General features: G+C 41.0%; 1 protein-coding gene across 1 annotated transcript in view; it reads right to left on the minus strand.

Moving 5' to 3' along the window:
* CHID1 (chitinase domain containing 1) overlaps positions 1–21,733 on the minus strand; it is a 1,130,290-nt gene that overhangs the window by 11,130 nt on the left and 1,097,427 nt on the right. Inside the window, exon 11 of the mRNA XM_082269929.1 lies at positions 3,787–3,867. Coding sequence (XP_082126055.1) covers positions 3,787–3,867 — 81 coding nt within the window. The remainder of the gene's footprint in view (positions 1–3,786; positions 3,868–21,733) is intronic.

Here is a 21,733-nt window from a genome sequence, read left to right on the forward strand (position 1 = left end):
AGGGGTGGAGTCAGCTTCCAGAGTCTGCTGAATGCCGAGACCATGGGAGCCAGAGACAAGATGGTGTTGCGGATGGACAGAGAGGTGCAGGATCTGTAGGACTTGTTCTTCCCTCCTCTCTGCTGCCGACTGCTGAGGGGGGGGAGTGATCAAAGACGAGCCTTTCTGCAGCTGCACAGAGAAGCACTGGATCTGGAAAAGGAGTTATGTCCTCCCTTCTGCCAACTACTGAGACAATGTGGGGGCAGAGACAAGCGGGGTGCTGCAGGAGAGGTGCGAGGGCCACATGAAATGGCCTGGGGGGGCGCATTCGGCCCACGGGCCTTGTGTTTGACACCTGTGTATTAGGGTGTGCACCTCAGAGCACAAACACACATGGGTGTAGATGAGCAAATAATTGGACGGTGTCAGTAGAGCAGAGATTTGGGTCAATAGGGCAGAGGACGGTGTCAATAGGGCAGTGGATGGTGTCAATAGGGCAGTGGACCGTGTCAATAGGGCAGTGGACCGTGTCTGTAGAGCAGAGATTGGTGTCAGTGGGGCAGTGGACGGTGTCAGTCGTTTTTTTATTTATATTATCAGGGTGAAGTATCAAGAGATTCCCCAGTCCCTTTCTCTACAGCCTCAGCTGCACTGGACAGTGAACAAATGGAAAGTGTTGTGCTGAGTGGCTTCCTGTTGGCAGCACTGCAGGGGGGAAGACAGGGGGAACTGGCATCACATGAGGTGACACCTGATACACCCTGTGCGCATACCTATGTACAGAAGAAAAAACCAAATCAAATCAATATTTGGCGTGACCACCCTTTGACTTCAAAACTGCATCATTTCTTCTAGGTACAATTTGTGAAGAAACTCGGCAGGTAGGCTGTTCCAAACATCTTGGAGAACTATGCTCACATCTGTGGATGTAGGCTGCTCCAAATCCTTCTGTCCTTTCATGTAATCCAAGACAGACTCGATGATGTTAGGATCAGGGCTCTGTGGTGGCAAAACCATCACTTTCAGGACTCCTTTTTCTTCTTTACACATAGCTTTGCTGCCATTGTGCTATGTGCTGGGTGTCTAGTGTGCCCCTGCACACTGAAAGGTTGCCCCAGTGAAAAACATGAAAGGGTGCCCTAGTGACGTTCATTAGAATGAAACATAGGTCGGGTTAGTGGTAGTGGTAACGTCTTATCGTCTGTAAGGAAGCCAGACGCTGCGTGTAACCGATTTGCCTATAATATCCTTCTTTCTTGTAAGTACATGTCTATACCAATAAATTGTTTTTTATAGATGTCTGCGCAATGAGTTGTTTCCTTCTTTTTCATGTGTGACATAACGAGCTGAAGTGTGGATTACTAGCACAGCTTGATATTAATGAGATGTAGTTTATCCATCCATACTAGGAGCCTGTATTTGCTAAGAAAGTGTCATCCCATAGGTGAGGCGCTGTTTGCTTGCATTAAAAAAGCTGTAAAAAGGCTGTGTTAGACCTGCAAAGGTCAATCCATCTGGTAAGAGGCAAATCCTCTTTTGTGTGCAGTGGAGAGCGATGTATTTAAATAGGTTCACAATTTTATACAGGAAGAATCACCTCTGAATGGTTGTTGAGAATCTACATCTTATCATGCTATCTTGTGCATGGGACTTTTTTTCATCTATTTAACCATGGACTCACTTTTGGTTGAATTATTTCACTTTGTGAAATAACACCCTTTATTAATTGATTCTATTAGTGATATTTTTAGTACTGTTGTTTTGGATAAGCGCATTTATTTTTTATACATGCCATTTGCAGAAATGCAGCCCCATACTTGCAAGGAACCTCCAACATGCTTTACTTTTTCTTGCAGACACTCATTATTATATCGCTTTCCAGCCCTTCAGTGAACAAACTAGTTCCTGCTACAGCCAAATAGTTCAAAATTTGGCTGATCAGTCCAGAGCACTTTCTGACACTTTTCTGCACCCCAGGCCCTATGTTTTTGTGCATAGTTGAGTCGCTCAGTCTTGCTTCCACTTCAGAGGTGTGGCCTTTTGGCTGAAATTCATCCATGAAGAGCACTTCTGACAAGACACCTACGGACAGTAGATGGGTGTACCTGGGTCCCACTGGTTTTGGCAGTTCTGTGCTCATGGCACTGCTGGACATATATTCAGAGGTCAAAGGGAAGTAAGCATGATGTGTCTTTCACCTGCTGCATTAAGTTTCCTTGGCTGACCACTGCTTCTATGGTTCTCAACGTTACCCGTTTCTTTGTGCTTCTTCAAAAGAGCTTGAACAGCACATCTTGAAACCCCAGTCTGCTTTGAAATATTTGCCTGGGAGAGACCTTGCTGATGCAGCATAACTACCTTGTGTCTTGTTGTTGTGCTCAGTCTTGCCATGGTGTATGACCTGTGACATAAAAGTGTCTTCTACAACCTCACCTTAGTAACAGAGTTTAGCTGTTCCTCACCCAGTTTTAAGCTTTCTGTTTCAGTCAATGACTGTGTTTCAACCTACATATTAAATTGATGAACATTAGAACTTTCTTTGTATACTTTGGTAATTATACACCTGACTCGAATCCTGCAAAATCCCTAACTTTGTGCAAGTGTACTAAGTGTGCAGGTGTAAGAATTTATGCTAGTTTGAAGCCAAAGGGTAGTCACACCAAATGTTGATTTGATTAGGATTTTTCTTTTGTTTGCTCACTTTGCATTTTGTAAATTGATAAAAATAAACAATTAAAATATATATTTTTTAAAGCCTTTTTACTTTACAGCATTTCTTCACACCTGCCTAAAACCTCTGCACAGTACCTTATATTAAAATAATTATTGGTACACTGTTTGCATATCTACCGTAAGAGACTCTTTTGGGAAACCAATTGAATCCCTAACCTTCAGAAAAGCAGGGTTTAGTGTTCCTTGAACACCAAATTTAGAGGTAGAGGATTTTACTCAGTGGGGTAGCTGAGGGTACTCTAATATTACTCGTATGAAAAACAAAAGCCTTAGGCTTTCACAGTTATACTAGACAATCCACTGGCTGCCTAATGCTGGCCACATGCTAGGTAAATTTGAGGCCATTTGGTGGCTTTCTATCAGCTTCCAACAACAATCTTTTCTTATTTTTAATCAATCAAATGGGGCAGAAAGTGATCAAATGAAAAGCCATTGATGTATGTATATATACTGTATTGCCTCTTTTCCACTGAGGCGCGGAACGGTTTGGGTCGGTACAGTTTGGGAGGGTTAGAATGGTCCAGTCTATTCAGGTGAGTGTTTCCACTGCAAGTCGGGCCACCAGGGACCATGCAGGGTTTACACCAAATGAGGTGTTTGTTTTGCTCTTTCATTTGACGTGAGCATTGAAGTTTTCCTGTCCGCCAATCAGTGGAATCTATCGTGTGACGCCAGTAGCTCCGCCCTAACCGTACCGTACCATTTCCTATGGTTCTACATCTGAAGCAGGACCAGGAATGGTGCGGTTTGGTTCGGTTGTATGGGCCACTTTCATAATGGAAACACTCAAATTAGCGTACCGTACCGAACCAACCCGAACCGATCTGCTCAGTGGAAACGAGGCATTAGTGTATCATTTGGATTTCTGAAACTTGGCAACGTTTGTTTTGGAAACATTGCAACCTTCCCACAATTCCTGCAACAATCCCAGGGTTTCAAATGTTATCTGCCTGTGTGTAGGACAAGTTAGAATGAATAGGTCATAGACTGCAATATGATCACAATGGCCAGTGAAATTTAGATTCATCCTGTGACTTGGAATGCTGACAAACATCCTGGCTGCATACTCACTTTTTATATTCCAGGTAATGCTCGGCGATGTGCTGGTCCCACCACAGCTTGGGCTTATGTTCCTTCAGTATCTCTATGTACCTGTAGATCAAACCAAATATAAGGTTAAAATAAAACACAGCTAGAGCATGATATATGTTACCTTGTACGCTGCACACAATCTGAAATCTCTGCTCAAGACAAGAAGCTGTCTTTTGTAAAGTTCCCTGCTCCAAACTTCAGTGGAATTTACAAAGTGAAACCAAAGAGAATGCCATTAATCTTTACTGAAAATGTCATCCTCTGACACAAAGATTGCAAAAGTTAAATATTAATCTAAGAATTCATGTGAGCTGATAATGTGCACTATTTTTATCTTATTAAACCATGCCTTTATCCAGCAGAAGAAAGTGTTATTTACAACTTTACTTAAAATTCAATTTATGTTTCTATGATCGCATTGTCAGACATACAGCTTGAAACCATATTAGGTAGGTCGCTTTTTCATAATTCTGACGTTAAGGTGGCAAGAGCATCCACATCCTTTCTGAAACAATATGTCATTACGCACAACAGGCATTTGTCTTCAGACCACTGGGACCATTAATTATGTTACCATCATTTAATTTTATTACCATTCATGTTCATCAGGCGTATAAAGCAGACTGTAGAGAGTGCACTGTATATTATACAAGATCTAAAAAAGGTACCACACTAGAACAATCTCTACTCAAGATCTAGAAAACTTTGACTCGAGGAGCTGTATGCACTGGTTGTTTGACTATATCCATATTATATTACATGTAGCATGAAAGGGTGGGTTATTGCTGAAACATTATTTAACCACTTGCCGACCGCCGCAAGTAGATTTACTGCGGCGGTCAGCCCCTCACAGGCAAAGTGACGTAAATATACGTCACTAGCCTGTGAGGCTCTGGGGAGCGGGTGCGCACTGCCGGCGGCGCGCTCCCGCTCCCGCGCGGTCACGGACCCCCCCCGCGCGTGTGACCGGCGGACCTGATGTCCGCCGCTCACTCTGCGATCGGCGGGGGAGAGGGAGAAAGTCAGGCACCTTGTGTAAACAAGCTGCCTGTCATTCTCCCCTGTGTAGAAACACCGAACATACGGTTCTACTATGTAGGACAGTTGATAAGTGTAACTACAGCTCAACAGACAGCCAATCACAGTTAGAATCACGCCCCTAGGGACACACACAGCCCCTCCCTCTCAAATAAAGTTAACCCCTTCACTGCCAGTGTATTTTTACAGTAACAGTGCATATATATAGCACCGATTACTGTAGAAATGTCACTGGTAACCCCAAAAGTGTCAAAAATGTCAGTCAAGGGTCCGATCTGTCCGCCGCAATGTCGCAGTCCCACAAAAAAATCTCAGATCGCCGCCATTACGCGTTAAAAAAAAAACAACAAAAATGACAAAAATCTTTCCCTTTGTTAGTAAACGCAATAACTTTTGCGCAAACCAATCAAAATACGCTTTTTGTGATTTTTATTTTACCAAACATAGGTAGCATAAAACAAATTGGCTGAAAATGTTAAAAAAGTTTGATTTTTACTTTTTTTTGGGGGGAATTTCATATAAAAAAATGTGAAAAATATTGTTATTTTTGCAAAATTGACGCTCTTTTTTTGTTTATAGCGTGTGATCAAAAAATCGCACAGGTGATCAAATACCACCAAAAGAAAGCTCTGTTTGTGGGAAAAAAAGGACGTCAAATTCGTTTAGGTACAGCGTCGCACGACCGCGCAATTGTCCATTAAAGTCATGCAGTGCCGAATCGCAAAATACCCCCTGGTCAGGAAGGGGGTAAAATCTTCCGGGGCTTAAGTGGTTAAGAAAATCAGATATTAAGTCTAAAGCCTCATACACACAATCAGATTATGGGACACATTTTCATGCATTTTTTGTTGCATGCTAGTCTCATATGGAAAGTGAAGAGGTTACTTTCATGCAAAACTTCTTGTACGACAGAAATCAACTTCAGAAGCGATGTTATGTGTTGAATTGTTTTGTATGTATTCTTTCATTTCCGAACATGCGTAGTCTTTTTCTTACAATTTATTTCGGACAAAAACTGTACTAATTAAAAGAAAATCGGACGTTGTGTTCAGGTACGATAAAAATTTTATAGCCTTCACATTCAGTTTTTGCCGTCTGAAAAGTTGTAATCAGCTGTCGAAAGCACTATACTAACTATCCTGAAAATCGGCAGATCGTTCGTCGGACAAAATTTTACTTTCAATTTTCTTATCATGTGTACGGGCCTTAACTGTAGCTTAACAAAACTCAAGTTCAATTGGATGTGTGGTCTCATGACTGAATGGTAAAACTACTGCCAATAAATGTTTATACTGTCATAATATTATCAAACTGTTTGGCATAAACTTTCCACTGATATTGTCAGCTCTCCAAATCTGCAGCAGATCATTAGTTTACAGTAATGATTCTCAACTCCAGTCCTCAAGTACCCGCAACAGGTCATGTTTTCAGGATTTCCCTCAGATGAAAACACTGTGGTAATTACTAAGGCAGTAAGACTGATCAAATCACCTGTGCAAAATAATGGAAAGTTTGAAAACATGACCTGTTATATACATATATATATATATCACAAAAGTGAGTACACCCCTCACATTTTTTGTAAATATTTTATTATATCGTTTCATGTGACAACACTGAAGAAATTACACTTTTCTACAATGTAAAGTAGTCAGTGTACAGCTTGTATAACAGTGTACATTTGCTGTCCCCTCAAAATACCTCAACACACAACCATTATTGTCTAAACCGCTGGCAACAAAAGTGAGTACACCCTAAGTGAAAATGTCCAGATTGGGCCCATTTTCCCTCCCCATTTTAGAACCCCTAAAATGATACATTTTCTGAAAGCAAAGTTACTGATGAATAAAATAGAGGGCGTTACAACTTTTTATGTCATGTGATATTTGAGCAGTGGTTTATCAAATTAATCCATGAATTTTAGTGCACACAAACACAATATAATACCCACGTTTTTGGTAAAACATAAAATATGATCTTACACCAAGTAAATAGATACCTAACATGTCAAAATTTATAATTGCCTACACTTGGAACAGAAACAAACTACAGTACCTAAAATTCTAAAATAAGCAAAACTTTAAAAACCTTTACAGGTTACCAGTGTAGAGTTAGGCTGTCCTTACATTGTACAATTTTCTTTAGATTTACCAACATCATATAATATGAGGTCAAACCTAAACACTTTCAATTTGGATGCAATCAGGCAGGCCCTTGCACTACATAGTAAATCTAAAGAAAATTGAAGAAAAGGAAATCCTGTATAAGAATAGGAAAATTGTATAATGTATGGCCAGATTTACACAGAAGATCTGGCACTAGAATTATTACTCTCACTCTGATGTTTACAACAATACACATACGTGCATGCAAGACTTATGTGCATGTTCACAATTGCACATGAACACGAGGGGGATAGGGGCACAATTTTTTTTTAAATGTTGTTATTTATATAAACATATATATTTTTTTACACTGTTTCTTTAATTGTTTTACTTATTGTATTGCTATCACAAAGGATGAACTACAAAAGACTGAAACTGGAGATAACAAAACCCTCGTCATACACTACACAGTTAATCAGGAAACGTAAATTCCTCCTTTTATCTCTATGGTCAGCCCAGAAACAGTATATATAGTTAGTGATATAGGGAATGCAGCTCATTCATGCAGCGGGGTGGGGTGGGTGTTGGGCCCATTACACTGCTAGTAAAAGTAGTGGCTCTGTCATTTTTACAAAAAAGGGCATCGCCAACTGAAAAGATTATCTGGGTCATGGCAGCAGTCATTATCCAGAGCTTACCATCTCTTACCGAGGACATATATATTTATTATATAAATATATATATATATATATATATACTGTAGGTCGCTCTGGAAGTTGTTAATAAAAGTAAGCTGCTAGCCCTAAAACCACAGTTCAGACTGCCGTGGGCTCACTGCAAGATGCTTCTACCACTGAGCTGAATTCCCCATATCACTAACTAGTCAGCCAGATGGAAAGATCCCAGCTGTTACAAACACGCCCTTCTAGTGCTCCTGGGGAATTCATGTCGAGTCCTTCTTTCATTACCACATTTTCCAACCAGTTCATGGGAATTAAAAAATTGTTGATGCATCATTGGCACATTTTAAATAATGAACCGATTCTTAAAAAGGTTTTACCTGACAAACCGCTGGTCATTTTTAAAGGTACACCAAATTTGCGTGATGTGGTGGCACCAAATGTGATTGAAACCCCTTTAAGTAAACCTACCTTTTTTCAACAGTTGAATGGCTTTTATAAGTGTAACAGATGTCAAGTTTGTCGTTAGAACCATATAAAGCAAAAAAACACTAAAAGTTTTTTGTCAACAAGTACTGGGAAACTGCATAAGATTAACCCCTTTATTTCCTGCACCAGCACTGGAGTAGTTTATCTCCTCCAGTACTCATGCGGGTTCCAGTACATTGGGAGAACTAAACGCCCTTTATTTGTATGCCTCAACGAACATATTGCAAATATCCGTAAGGGTTTTAGAAATCATTCGGTATCTAAACATTTTTTGACCTCACATAATAGAGACCCCAAAAACATTATGTTTCTAGGCATAGACAAGTTCTCTCCCAAATGGCGGGGGGAGCCTTTGGTGAGGGGCTTGTCTAAAATGGAGATGGCCTGGATATACAGGGTCAAGACGTATACACCCTTTGGACTCAACGTGGACATTGACGTCAATGCGTTTATAGATAACGCATAGGTGTCTTTGTCCATTTTTTGGCTTATTTGCTTGGATAGAATGTCAGGCTGGGTATTGGTACTATTTAGTGTTTATGGAATTTTGTGGACACACTTATTGTGTCCCCAGTTGGACTTGACATCAGCTTATGTGAGTTACACTGTTAAGGGAGTGATTTAATCAATATATGATGTACCATATCGGCGATCCCCTTTAGTATCCATACTAATTTATTTTAATTTAATTTAATATATGTTTTATATAGATCGTGGAAGTTTTTATCTCCTTGAAACTTTATTTTAATATGTACACGGATCAACTCCTATTGTGACTTATGGGAATTATATATGTAAGTTTGCCAAAATAGACTAGATATTAATATTTAGCCATTATTTTATTTAAGTCAGGGAATATTGTTTGGAGGATATTTACCTACTTACCTTGAGTTTATTAGCCAATATTTTGCTCAGTTTGCTATGTAATATCTGGCTTTGCATGAAATTTGGTGTATGTTCATATGTATTGGCCAATTGGGTATACACATTGAACTGGTGATTTGAATACTATGTCTCTATAGCATTTATGTTATGTTTGGCTTCATGTGTTAATATCTGGCTTTACATGGCATATTACACTGATTTTTCCATAAATATGTCTATAATATGACAATTTGTGGATAAAAAATATTTATTGATAATTGATTTCTTTTGCCCTAAATTTGATCTTCCATTTATCGTTCAATAATGCTTATTTGAATGTGTGAGGGCATTTTTTCTTGTGTTATAACTGGTCAAAAATGATGGACAGTGCCGATCCCGGAAGTCTGATTGGGAGGATCCTTTATTGTGAGTGTACTTAAGTGGTGTCGTCAGTACGCTGCCCGTACCTTGAAAACATCATTTTTGATGAAACATACATCGGTCGCGGCGTGCTGACATCTCGAGGACGGGCGGAAGAGCCGACCGGCCAGCGGCTTGTTCAAGCGCTCTTTTATCCCTGTTGTTTTGTAAGTTGCTTTCCTTTTTTATCTAATAAATCATATGGTTTTACACTATGGGGCACCTTATTGTCTTTTATGTGACCTTGTGACCTGACGCCTATTTGGGGATTGAACATCATGTGGAGGCATACATCTTCCCCTGTATTGGCACCTGTTGAATCAATGATCCTGAGTGAATTGACATCTGTTTTTGGCACAGTATATCTGTACATCTGGTAAGCAGTTTGTGGATTTGGGTGGTGGTCACGTTTTTGAGTGGAGCCTGGTATATATTTGGATCTCCATATCTTTTCTTTGGCATAGCATACTCTCATTCTGGTAAGCAGCCTGCATTGTTGGTGAAGGTGACTATCCTTTTCACTTCAGCACTATTATCTTTTTATCTCGTGAGCGGATTGCACACTTGGTTGAAGTCTCACAGCTGGGTGTAATATTTTGAGATATATGCCCCTTACAGCAATAAATACAGTATCACGCTATGGGATTTTTTACCATTCTTTACATGTACGTGGTTTACGCCTGCTGAGTCTACTCCGTTGTCTGAGGCTGGAATATATCGGAGTCTCCATCCTAGCCTTTGGTTACACTGAGGATTCTGGGAGTACACATCTCTGCATTGGGCTTTTTATATAATATTATCTGGTAAGCAGTCTGTATCACTAGTGGTCGTTTATCTGCACTCAAGAACAACTTATGACACATTATTTTTGGATATAAGGACTTCTACACGGACTATTGGATTGAATTTAGCTGTTTTTGTGGTCAATTACTCAGAAACAACTCTTTAAATTATTTTTCTACACATATTTTCTTACATATTTTTTCTGGATTTGGACTTAAGGATATTTCTATAGACTAATGCACATAATATAACATTGTAGTCATTAGCACGATTTTCATTTGATAGCGCAGCTTGTTTTTATATATATATATATATATATATATATATATATATATACATACACACACACACACACACACACACACACAGCATTTGTTATGTTAAATATAAAGGCTGTGGGCCCACTTTTTGTGGGTCAAATTAGGCCCTAACCTAGCTCTGAAAACATCTTACAGTAACCTTACCAACTGTATAAGAAAACAACAACTTAGGCATAAAACAAGCAGAAACCGTTTAGTACAATAACTTGCAAGGTTTATACATTACTTTAGGAGAAGCTATAGATGATGGTGCTGCTTAGGGCTACAGTGAGGGAAAAAAGTATTTCATCCCCTGCTGATTTTTTACATTTGCCCACTGACAAAGAAATGATCAGTCTTTAATTTTAATAGTAGGTTTATTTTAACGGTGAGAGACAGAACAACAACAAAAAAAATTCCAAAAAAAAACCACATTACAAAAAAGGTATAAATTGATTTGCATTTTAATGAATAAAATAAGTATTTGATCCCCTATTAATCAGCAAGATATCTGGCTCCCAAGTGTCTTCTATACAGGCAATGAGCTGAGATTAGGAGCACTCTCTTAAAGGGACTGCTCCTAATCTCAGCTTGTTACTTGTATAAAAAGGTACCTGTCCGAAGAAGCAATCAATTAATTCCAGTCTCTCCACCATGGCCAAGACCAAAGAGCTGTCCAAGGATGTCAAGGACAAGATTATAGACCTACACAAGGCTGGAATGGGCTACAAGACGATCGCCAAGCAGCTTGGTGAGAGGGTGACAGTTGGTGCAATTATTCCCAAATGGAAGAAACACATAATAACGGTCAATCTCCCTCTATGGGTCTCAATGCCAGATCACACCTCTTGGAGTTTAAATGATCATGAGAAAGGTGGGGAATCAGCCCACTACTACACGGGATAATCTTGTCAATGATCTCAAGGCAGCTGGGACCATAGTCACCAAGAAAATAATTGGTAACACACTACGCCATGAAGGACTGAAATCCTGCAGTGCCAGCAAGGTCCCCCTGCTCAAAAAAGCACATGTACAGACCCGTCTGAAGTTTGATAATGAACATCTAAATGATTCAGGGGAGAACTGGGTGAAAGTGTTGTGGTCAGGTAAGACCAAAATCAGGCTCTTTGGCATCAACTCAACGCATCGTGTTTGGAGGAGGAATGCTGCCTATGACCCCAAGGACACCGCCCCTACCGTCAAACATGGAGGTGGAAATATTTTGCTTTGAGGGTGTCTTTCTGCTAAGGGGACAGGACAACTTCACCGCATCAAAGGGGCGACAGACGGGGCCATGCACCGTCAAATCTTGGGTGAGAACCTCTTTCCCCTTAGCCAGGGCATTGAAAATGGGTTACATAGTTACATAGTTAGTGAGGTTGAAAAAAGACACAAGTCCATCCAGTTCAACCCATGATGCGTGTGTGTGTTTGCTTTTAACCGTACATTGTGTACCCCTGTATGTTGTGGTCTTTAAGGTGTACATCTAATAGTTTTTTGAAACTATCTATGCTCCCCGCTGATACGACTGCTTGTGGAAGAGAATTCCACATCCTTACCGCTCTTACAGTGAAGAACCCCTTACGCACTTTAAGGTTAAACCGCCTTTCCTCAAGTTTTAGTGAGTGGCCACGTGTCTTATTGTATTCCCTTTCTCTGAATAGTTTGTTCCTTATGCTAGGGTCGCCAGTACAGTATTTGTACATTGATATCATATCCCCCCTCAATCGTCTCTTCTCCAGAGAGAATAGGTTCAGTGCTTGTAGTCTTTCCTCATAGCCGATGTCCTCCATTCCCCTAATTATTTTTGTTGCCCTCCTCTGGACTTTCTCCAGTTCCAGCACATCCTTCCTGCGGACCGGTGCCCAGAACTGGACAGCATACTCCAGATGTGGCCGGACCAGAGTCTTGTAGAGCGGGAGAATAATCTCTTTATTTCTGGAGTGAATCCCCTTTTTTATACATCCCAGTATTCTGTTGGCTTTGCTTGCGGCGGCTTGGCATTGCATGCCACTGCCAAGCCTGTTGTCTACCAGTACCCCCAAGTCCTTTTCCATCCTAGACTCACCCAGAGGTTCACCCCCTAGTGAATAGCTTGCTTTCTGGTTTCTGGCACCCAAGTGCATTACTTTACATTTTTCTACATTAAACCTCATCTGCCATGTGGTTGCCCACCCCGTTATTTTGTTCAGGTCTGCTTGCAAGATTTCCACATCCTGCATAGAAGATATTGGCATGCCTAATTTAGTATCATCTGCAAATACTGAGATTGTACTAGATATCCCCTCCTCTAGATCATTTATGAATAAATTAAACAGGATTGGTCCCAGGACAGAACCCTGGGGGACCCCACTTTCCACACCCGCCCAATCCGAGTACTCCCCATTAATCACCACCCTCTGTACTCTCCCCTGGAGCCAGGTCTCTATCCAGGTACTCACCTTATGATCCATACCTACCTTCCTTAGTTTGTACAGTAAGCGTTTGTGAGGAACGGTGTCAAAGGCCTTTGCAAAGTCCAGATACACCACATCCACAGGCTTACCTTTATCTAGGTGGCAGCTCACTTCATCGTAGAAGGTTAACAGATTGGTTTGGCACGAACGATTTTTCATGAATCCATGCTGATTTCTACTTATAATACCATTTTCATTACTAAAGTCTTGTATGTGGTCCCTTATCATCCCCTCCAAAATTTTGCAGACTACAGATGTTAGGCTGACCGGCCTATAGTTACCCGGGATATATCTCGACCCCTTTTTAAATATTGGTACCATGTTGGCTTTTTTCCAATCAGCTGGCACCATACCCGTCTGTAAACTATCCTTAAAGATCAAGAATAATGGTCTGGCAATCACCTGGCTGAGCTCATTAAGAACCCTCAGGTGCAAGCCATCCGGTCCCGGGGATTTATTTATGTTAAGTTTCTCTAGTTTAGCTCTAAGTCTATCCTCTGTTAGCCATGGCGGCACTTCCTGAGGTGTATTATTTAGTTCGGCCTTACAAGCGGGTTTCGTGTAGCCCCCCGATTCCTTTGTGAAGACTGAAGAAAAGAAATTATTTAACACTTCCGCCTTTTCTCTGTCCTCTGTGGCCATTTTTCCTTTATCATCTTTTATGGGGCCAATGTGCTCTGGCCTGGCTTTCTTACTGTTTATATACTTAAAGAACTTCTTGGGGTTCTTTTTGCTCTCCTCCGCTATATGTCTCTCGTGTTCTATTTTAGCCGCCCTGATTTCGTCTTTACATTTCTTATTACACTCTTTGTAGTGCTTAAATGCTGCCAATGACCCCTCAGTCTTGTATTTTTTGAAGGCCTTTTCTTTAGCTCTAATATACATTTTAATGTTGGAGTTTAGCCACCCAGGGTTTAGTTTTGCTCTTTTAAATTTATTTCCCTGTGGAATGCACTGGCCCACTCCCTTGTTAAGTATGCTCTTGAAGCACTCCCATTTTTCCTCCGTGTTCTTTGTTCCCAGGGTTCTATCCCATTTGATATTTTCTAGCAGCGAGCGCAGTTTAGGGAAATTGGCTCTTGTGAAATTCAGCGTCCTTATATTACCCTTGTGTTTCCTATTACTGTAATTAATACTGAAACCAATTGACCTATGGTCACTGTTCCCTAAGTTGTCCCGTATTTCTATATCCGTGATCAGGTCTGTATTGTTGGTAATCAGTAGGTCAAGTACCGCATTGCTTCTTGTCGGTGCATTCACCATCTGACCCATGAAATTGTCCTGCAAAACATTTAGGAACTGCCGAGCCTTGGCTGAGTGTGCGGTTCCTTCTGCCCAGTCTATATCTGGATAATTAAAGTCCCCCATTATAATGACATTTCCCATCCTTGCTGCCAATCCTATCTGTAACATGAGGTCCGCCTCACCCTCCTCCCTCTGGTTGGGGGGCCTATAGCATACGCCCAATATTACCTTCCCCGCCGTGCCTTCCCTTTGAAGCTCTACCCATAGGGATTCTGCCTCGTCCATAGCTCCATTATTAATATCATCCCTCATATTTACCTGTATACTGTTCTTAATATACAAACATACCCCTCCCCCTTTTTTACTTTCTCTATCTCTGCGATAAAGGGAATACCCCTGAATGGACGCCATCCAGTCATGAGAGCTGTCAAACCAAGTCTCAGTTATCCCCACAAAATCTAAGTCCTCCTCAAACATCAGCAGCTCCAGCTCTCCCATCTTGTTGGCCAGGCTTCTGGCATTGGTATACAAACCTCGTAATTTTGATCGGTTATATTTATCCTCTTTTGATGTTTTTAGGCTGCTCTCTTGATTTTTCCCCGTACCCACCCTGGGTATAGGAGCTCCGCACACCCTATCGCTAATGCCCCCATTTCTGCCCTCTGAAACTTGCTTTCCACTGGGTAATTCTACATCTGTACCCTCCCCCCCATTCCCTAGTTTAAAAGCCCCTCTAACTCTTTGGCCATCCTCGCACCCAGTACGGCTGCACCCACCCCATTTAGGTGCAATCCGTCCCTACCAAAGAGCCGGTGACCGTCTGAGAAGTCGGCCCAGTTCTCCAGGAACCCGAAACCCTCCTTACTACACCAGCTCCTCAGCCACTCATTAACTTCCCTAATCTCCCGCTGCCTCTCTGGTGTGGCTCGAGGTACAGGTAGTATTTCGGAAAATATTACCTTGGAGGTCCTAGTCCTCAACTTAGCGCCTAAGTCCCTGAAATCGTTTAGGACTCTCCGTCTTCCTCTGCCTATGTCATTGGTACCCACGTGTACCATGACAGCTGGGTCTTCCCCAGCCCCACCCAATAATCTGTCCACCCGATCCGCTATGTGCCGAACCCGAGCGCCCGGCAAACAACAGACTGTTCGGCGCACACGGTCTTGGTCACAGATTACACTGTCTGCCCTTCTAATAATTGAGTCCCCTACCACCAGCACCTGTCTTTCCTTTCCCTTTCTCCCAGCCTCACTGGAGGAGTTCTTCCCCTGGCTGCTAGGGGCGTCGCTCTGCTCCAGCAATGCTGGTCCCTGACTGGTTTCCCCAACATCACACAACGGGGCGTATCTATTGGGGTGCTCCAGCCCAGGATCAGCCTCCTTGCCTTGTTCCCTTCTACCCCTCCTAACTGTCACCCCTCTACTCTGCTCTGATGCCTGCACCTCCGATACTCCGCCCACCTCTGTGCAGACCCCTGCCTGCACCTGATTGGTACAATCCTGGCTCTCCTCCGGCATGGACATTCGTCTCAGTGTTGCCAGTTGCTTCCCTAGATTCAGGACCTGAGCTTCCAGGGAAGCAACGTGCTTACATTTTGCACATTTGTATTCGCCCTCGATCACATGACCGAGGAACGCATACATATCACAAGATGTACACCGAGTCGCATCTCCACACCCGCCGGGCATTGTACCTACTATCTAATCTAATGGGGATTCAGCAATTTGTGAATGGGTATTCCAGCATGACAATAACCCAAAACACTCAGCCAAGGCAACAAAGGAGTGGCTCAAGAAGAAGCATATTAAGGTCCTGGAGTGGATTTGGAGAGAATCTGCAAAGAGGAGTGGGAAAAATCCATCCTGAGAAGTGTGCATATCTGGTCGCCAACGTCTGGCCTCTGTGATTGCCAACAAGAGTCTTGCCATGAAGTACTAAGTCATGTTTTGCGAAGGGGTCAAATACTTATTTCACTCATTAAAAAGCAAATCAATTAATAACTTTTTTTAAATGCGTTTTTCTGGATGTTTTTGTTGTTATTCTGTCTCTCACAGGTAAAATAAACCTACCATTGAAATTATTATTATTATTATTATTATTATAATACAGGATTTATATAGCGCCAACAGTTTGCACAGCACTTTATAATATGAGGGAAGACAATACAGTTACAATACAATTCAATACAGAAGGAATTAGAGGGCCCTGCTTGTTAGAGCTTACAATATAGAAATTATAGACTGATCATTTCTTTGTCAGTGGGCAAACGTAAAAAATCAGCAGGGGATCAAATACTTTTTGTATAACTGCACTGAATTTGGAATAGCACCAGTTGTTAAAGAGGTTGTAAACTCGCATTTTTTCAAAAATTTTTTCACCCTGCAAGAGAAAGACATAATGAGCTAGTATGCATCGCATACTAGCTCATTATGCAATACTTACCTTAGAACGAGCCCCCCTTAGAACGAGCCTTTGCTCACTCACCTCTATGATGGGCGACATGTCCAGTTGCCGTCTTCCGGGATCGCCGCATCCCGCCATCTGATTGGCCGGAGCCGCGGTGACGTCACTCCCGTGCACGTGCACGAGAGCCAACAGTCACGGCACGGGACTCTGAAGGAACGGCACGAGCGGCCGTTCCTTCAGAGCGCATGCGCCAGTGACGTCACTGGCTGCATGTAAGGTAAATATCTCTTAAACGGTACATGTTTAGGAGATATTTACAGTACCTATAGGTAAGCCTTATCATAGGCTTACCTATAGGTACAAGTTGTAGAGGAGGGTTTACTTCCTCTTTAAGATATGTACTCTGTTACTTACACTGTGTACTACTTACAGACACTGAATTATGACATCTGAAATATCACTGCAACCCTGCATGTAGGCAATACAGTACACAGAAGTGTCCAAAACAAAGGTAGGCTATAAAGTTGACAGATGTTGGCGATAAAGTCAGGGTAGGCTATGATTGCTCTAGTGAGTACTCGCCACCATTTGTAAAATAAGATTTAACTTTTGCAATACAAGCAAACAGTACCTTTTGGGAGAATCTAAATATATTTAGAGGAAATATTACCACCCTTTTGACAGTCAAAAATAGGTTACTACAGATTTAACTGAGTAGACTAAAAAAATACACTGTATTATTAAAAAAAAAAAATACTAAAATTCTGAAAGTGGCAACAAAATAAAACAATCCTTTTACATAAAATAAATGGAAGAACCCCACATAAGGCTGTAGGTACATTTGATCTATACCACATATATTATTGTTTCTGCTTATATGGGAAAAAGTGTTCGGATAAACACACAGTGGAAAACAAATTGATATCTCCATAACATTTATTTGTCTAAAATCAACATTCGTTGTGATGAAGGAACGTTGATTTTCTTGTTCCAAGTTAGTGACACAAGGTAGTTTGTCAGAATAACAGCCAAGCAACCAGCATTTTTAGGCCAGCACCTGTATCCCCTTTATTTCTTCCATGACATGTTTTTTTAAGAGCCAATTCACACCCTGCACAAGCGTTAGAAAGCAGGGTAATGTGCATTATGCGAATTGTTGCAATTTATTCGGCATAGTACCCCAAAGCACCTTTCTAATGTACCGCAATATGCAGTAACATGCTACAGTGTTTGTGGTGATATTTGGATCATTGTGGTGCGTTCCAGTGAATGGGCTGCCCTAATACAACACACGGTAATGCGAAATGTATAGCACATGAATCTAACAACCTGCAATGGATCTGAGTGGTGTGAATGGGCCCTAAATGATGTTCATTATCTGGTATGTTTTTATAAGCTCACTGATATTTAATGGCTAATTTTTTTATAATAAAATCACACACAATTATTATTTTCTTGGTTTTACTGTCTCTAAACTTCATAATGCAAGCTTGAAAGGTTATTACTAACTTACTAATGATTAATGTCATTGTAAAGGTTATGTTATTTATTTTTTTATATAATAAACTGGTTATATTTACCTGCTCTGTGCAATGACTACCTGGTCTACGTAATAGTTTTGCACAGAGCAGCCCCGATCCTCCTCTTCTGGGGTCCCCCGCCGACTCTCCTGGCTCCTTTGCTTCTCAATGTGCCACCACTGGAAGCCACTTCCTAATGTGGCACACCTGCGGGCTCAATCACGAGCTGTGCTGCCTACGTCCATAGACACACACAGCTTGGCTCTGCTCTGCCCCTACTCCTTCATCAAAGGATTTTATTGACACCAGCAGGAATCAACAGCTCCCACTGCAATCAATCTGCCCTGTAAGGAGGGAGAGAGAGACGCTGTTCTTGGGGTTCAGGCTCAGGTAAGTATAAGGGAGGGCTGGACACAGAAGTTTTTTTTTACCTTAATGCCGAGGATGCATTAGGCAAAAAACCTCCTGCCTTTAGAAACATTTTAATTTTTATATTATAGTTATGTGTAATGAACATGTAATTTAGCAACTTGTAGAAAGTCTGGGGTCTGTCATTCCGGATCTCTTATGTTGAGTCTGTCACTGCTAAAATGAATGGCACAAATAACTCCCAGAAGACATAAATTGCAGGTTGTAAGATGTGTGGGAAGCTGCAAATGAGGACTTGACTTATACAAGTAGTAAAAGAGCCATTTCTTAGATTTTTCTTTAGATTTTTGTGTTATCTAACCTTTCCCTCGGGAAATATTTGATTTCTCTTTTCACTTAGAAAAGCCTCTCAAATACTCTTTGCAGAGGTAATTGAACATTTCCAAATGCCATTGTAAATCTCAAGTCTCCTAATGCAATATCTCACAATACAAATGCATGTAGTGAAATTGATTTATTTGTGGGCCTACATTTTCACCCTAAAAAAAATCAGATTTATATGTGACCACACAGGAATGGATTTAATTAAACAGGAGTGCTGTTATTCAGAACAATGTGTCCTGACCTCAACTCTTTCATATGCCATATACAGAAAGATGCGTCACTCCAGAGAGTGTAAAAAAAACCTGTGTAAGTCCTGGGTAAATGCAAATTTCCCACCTAATGGGTTCATTCCTTACTTCCCGTAGCTGCAGATCTGAGAATGCTGACTCTTATGCCTGAGCCTCCTTGTTACTAATCTATATGTAGGAACTGTTATAGGCCATGCCAGAATAAAATTAAGCATTATTAGCACAATGTTTTTAGACTTTTTACAGAGGTGTTTGCCAGCAGTAATTATGATAATTATTATTTTAGAATACAATGTATTGTAAACTGTATAAAATTATATTGTGGTTCCAGCACACTAGCATACTCATGGGGTACTAGAGAAATGTTTTTTCCCAGTTGTATGTAATCAGAGATGTATAGTAACTAAGTAGAACTACTTCACTACTGTACTTAAGTACCGAAAGGCGGTATCTGTACTTTCCCGGAGTAGAATTTTTTTCTCCTACTTCCACTTTTACTTCACTACATTTTTTCGATGATTTCAATACTTCTACTCCGATATTTTTTTTTGTGCTGCATAGTTACTCGTTACTATTATAAAAATTACCACTGCCAGAACAGTAGATGGCAGGTTTCATGAAGCTCAAAACATGTGTATTATCAGAGCATACGAAAATAAATGCTACTGTATGCATAAATAAAAGCTGCATTTGAAATAATAAAAAACAATATGATGTTCAAACTTTTGATTTCTTTCTTTAATAACTACATAACACAGTACTGGTACTTTTACTTTCAGTACTTGAGTAGCAAAATTTTTAAAAAAACTACTTGCAATACTTAAGTACAAAAAATGTTGAATACTTTAGTACTTCTACTCAAGTCACTTTTTGATCGAGCACTTCCACTTCTACTCAAGTCACTTTTTGATCGAGCACTTGTACTTTTACTCAAGTATGGGTTTCAAGTACTTTATACAACTCTGTATGTAATTGAATGTGTTTTTTCTTTTTTTGAACAAATAGTGTTAGTACAAACTTTAGTCTGATTTTTCCCATTTATCACAACTATATGGTCTATTTATAATAAAATATGTTTTGTGAATGTCTCAGCAATCATACATAAGTCACAAAAAATACCTGTAATATGTGTAAAATGACAGTTTCTATTTGTGTGCTTTCACAGAGTGAATGTAAAATTACATAATATTCAATCAGAAAAGAAAACAGCTACAAGAACATTCAACCAGAAGAGTTAAATAACATTTGACCAATGGAGAAAATAACACTTTAGACTAAAAATATTCTATTCAGAGGTATATGGAGACTCATGCCATCTCTAGGGATGAGGAGCAGGTTCATCCATTGTTTATAGGAGGCTCAACGAACTGCCAAAATAATGGGTTTTTGTCCAAGGGAACCTCTAGCTGGAGCTTTACTGTATTACTATCGCTGCTAAATGTGACAGCTTCCTGTTCAGGGCTCCTGGTTGCTAGAATGGGTACCATATTCAGCAGATAGCCAGAAAAAAACTCACACAAAAAATAGGAAAAAAAAGACCCACCTAAAATCTATACTGGACCCTTATCTGAGTATGCAGCCTGGCTGGCGAGGAAAGAACCCATCAGGCCAAGGGGGAACATGGGGCTCTTCCTCACCACCTTTATAAGAATCTGGAAGCTCCCCTTAGTCCCTTAAAACTAAGGGGGTTGTCAGATACCATCACCCCAAGTGAGAGAGTAAAACTCATTTGCACACCTGCAGTTAAATCAATACAGCTTGATCAAGGACCTGCCCCCAGCCTGTGGATTGACTAGATTGACTAGTGAAGGAAGTGCAGTACAATGATGAGGTCATCCCTTTACTCTCTCCTACCTTTCTGTGTTGACAGCACTGTGCTTGCTAAAGAGCCCCACTGACTGATAGCACCCTCTGGGTTCTCCAGGGGAGTCTTGGCAAAATGCTTAAAAATTGACCAAAAATTGTCACTAAGCCAACGGGTTGATCAAGGTTGCTTTTTTTTGTTACACAAAGCTACATGTTTTTATTGTGCAGCATTACAACCTTGGGAACGGTGCTGGACAGCCACTGACATACTAACAGCTGATGATGGTTGATAAGGAGGACATCAACTGCAAAGAATTTTGTTTTCCCACCTCTGCCCCTTTCCCTGGGGTCACTTAATAAGACAAACTGAGGGAGTAGAGAAGCACGGGAATACTTTTCAATATCAATGTACAGGCTTACTTGCTTTGTAAGAATAATTTACTTTGGGGACATGTCCAAGATGGCCGCTGAAGCAGATGCACAATGAAGGAGCTCCGCTTTAATCCAAAATTTTTGATCCGTTTCCCTGCACATTACAGATCTTCGAACCTCTTCAGAGTCGGGTCTGAACCCTGTGCTGATTATGACCAGGGCAAGCACTCTTCAATTCCCTGCACTACCGCCAACAGCTTCTCATCGACTAACTGGGGGGAAAACTTCTCGCCGTGGCTAAGAATATGGCGACCCAGAAAGAAGATCCTGAACCAGCTCTGTTGGAACAAGCTAACTTTGCGGCGCTTATGCAGGCGATCACTACATGCCAAACTACCCTCACGGGTAAGATTGACTCCCTGCAACTGTATATTGGGCTGGT

The sequence above is a fragment of the Pelophylax lessonae genome, assembly GCF_965119305.1.
Source record: "Pelophylax lessonae genome assembly, chromosome: 10".
Classification (NCBI taxonomy): domain Eukaryota; kingdom Metazoa; phylum Chordata; class Amphibia; order Anura; family Ranidae; genus Pelophylax; species Pelophylax lessonae.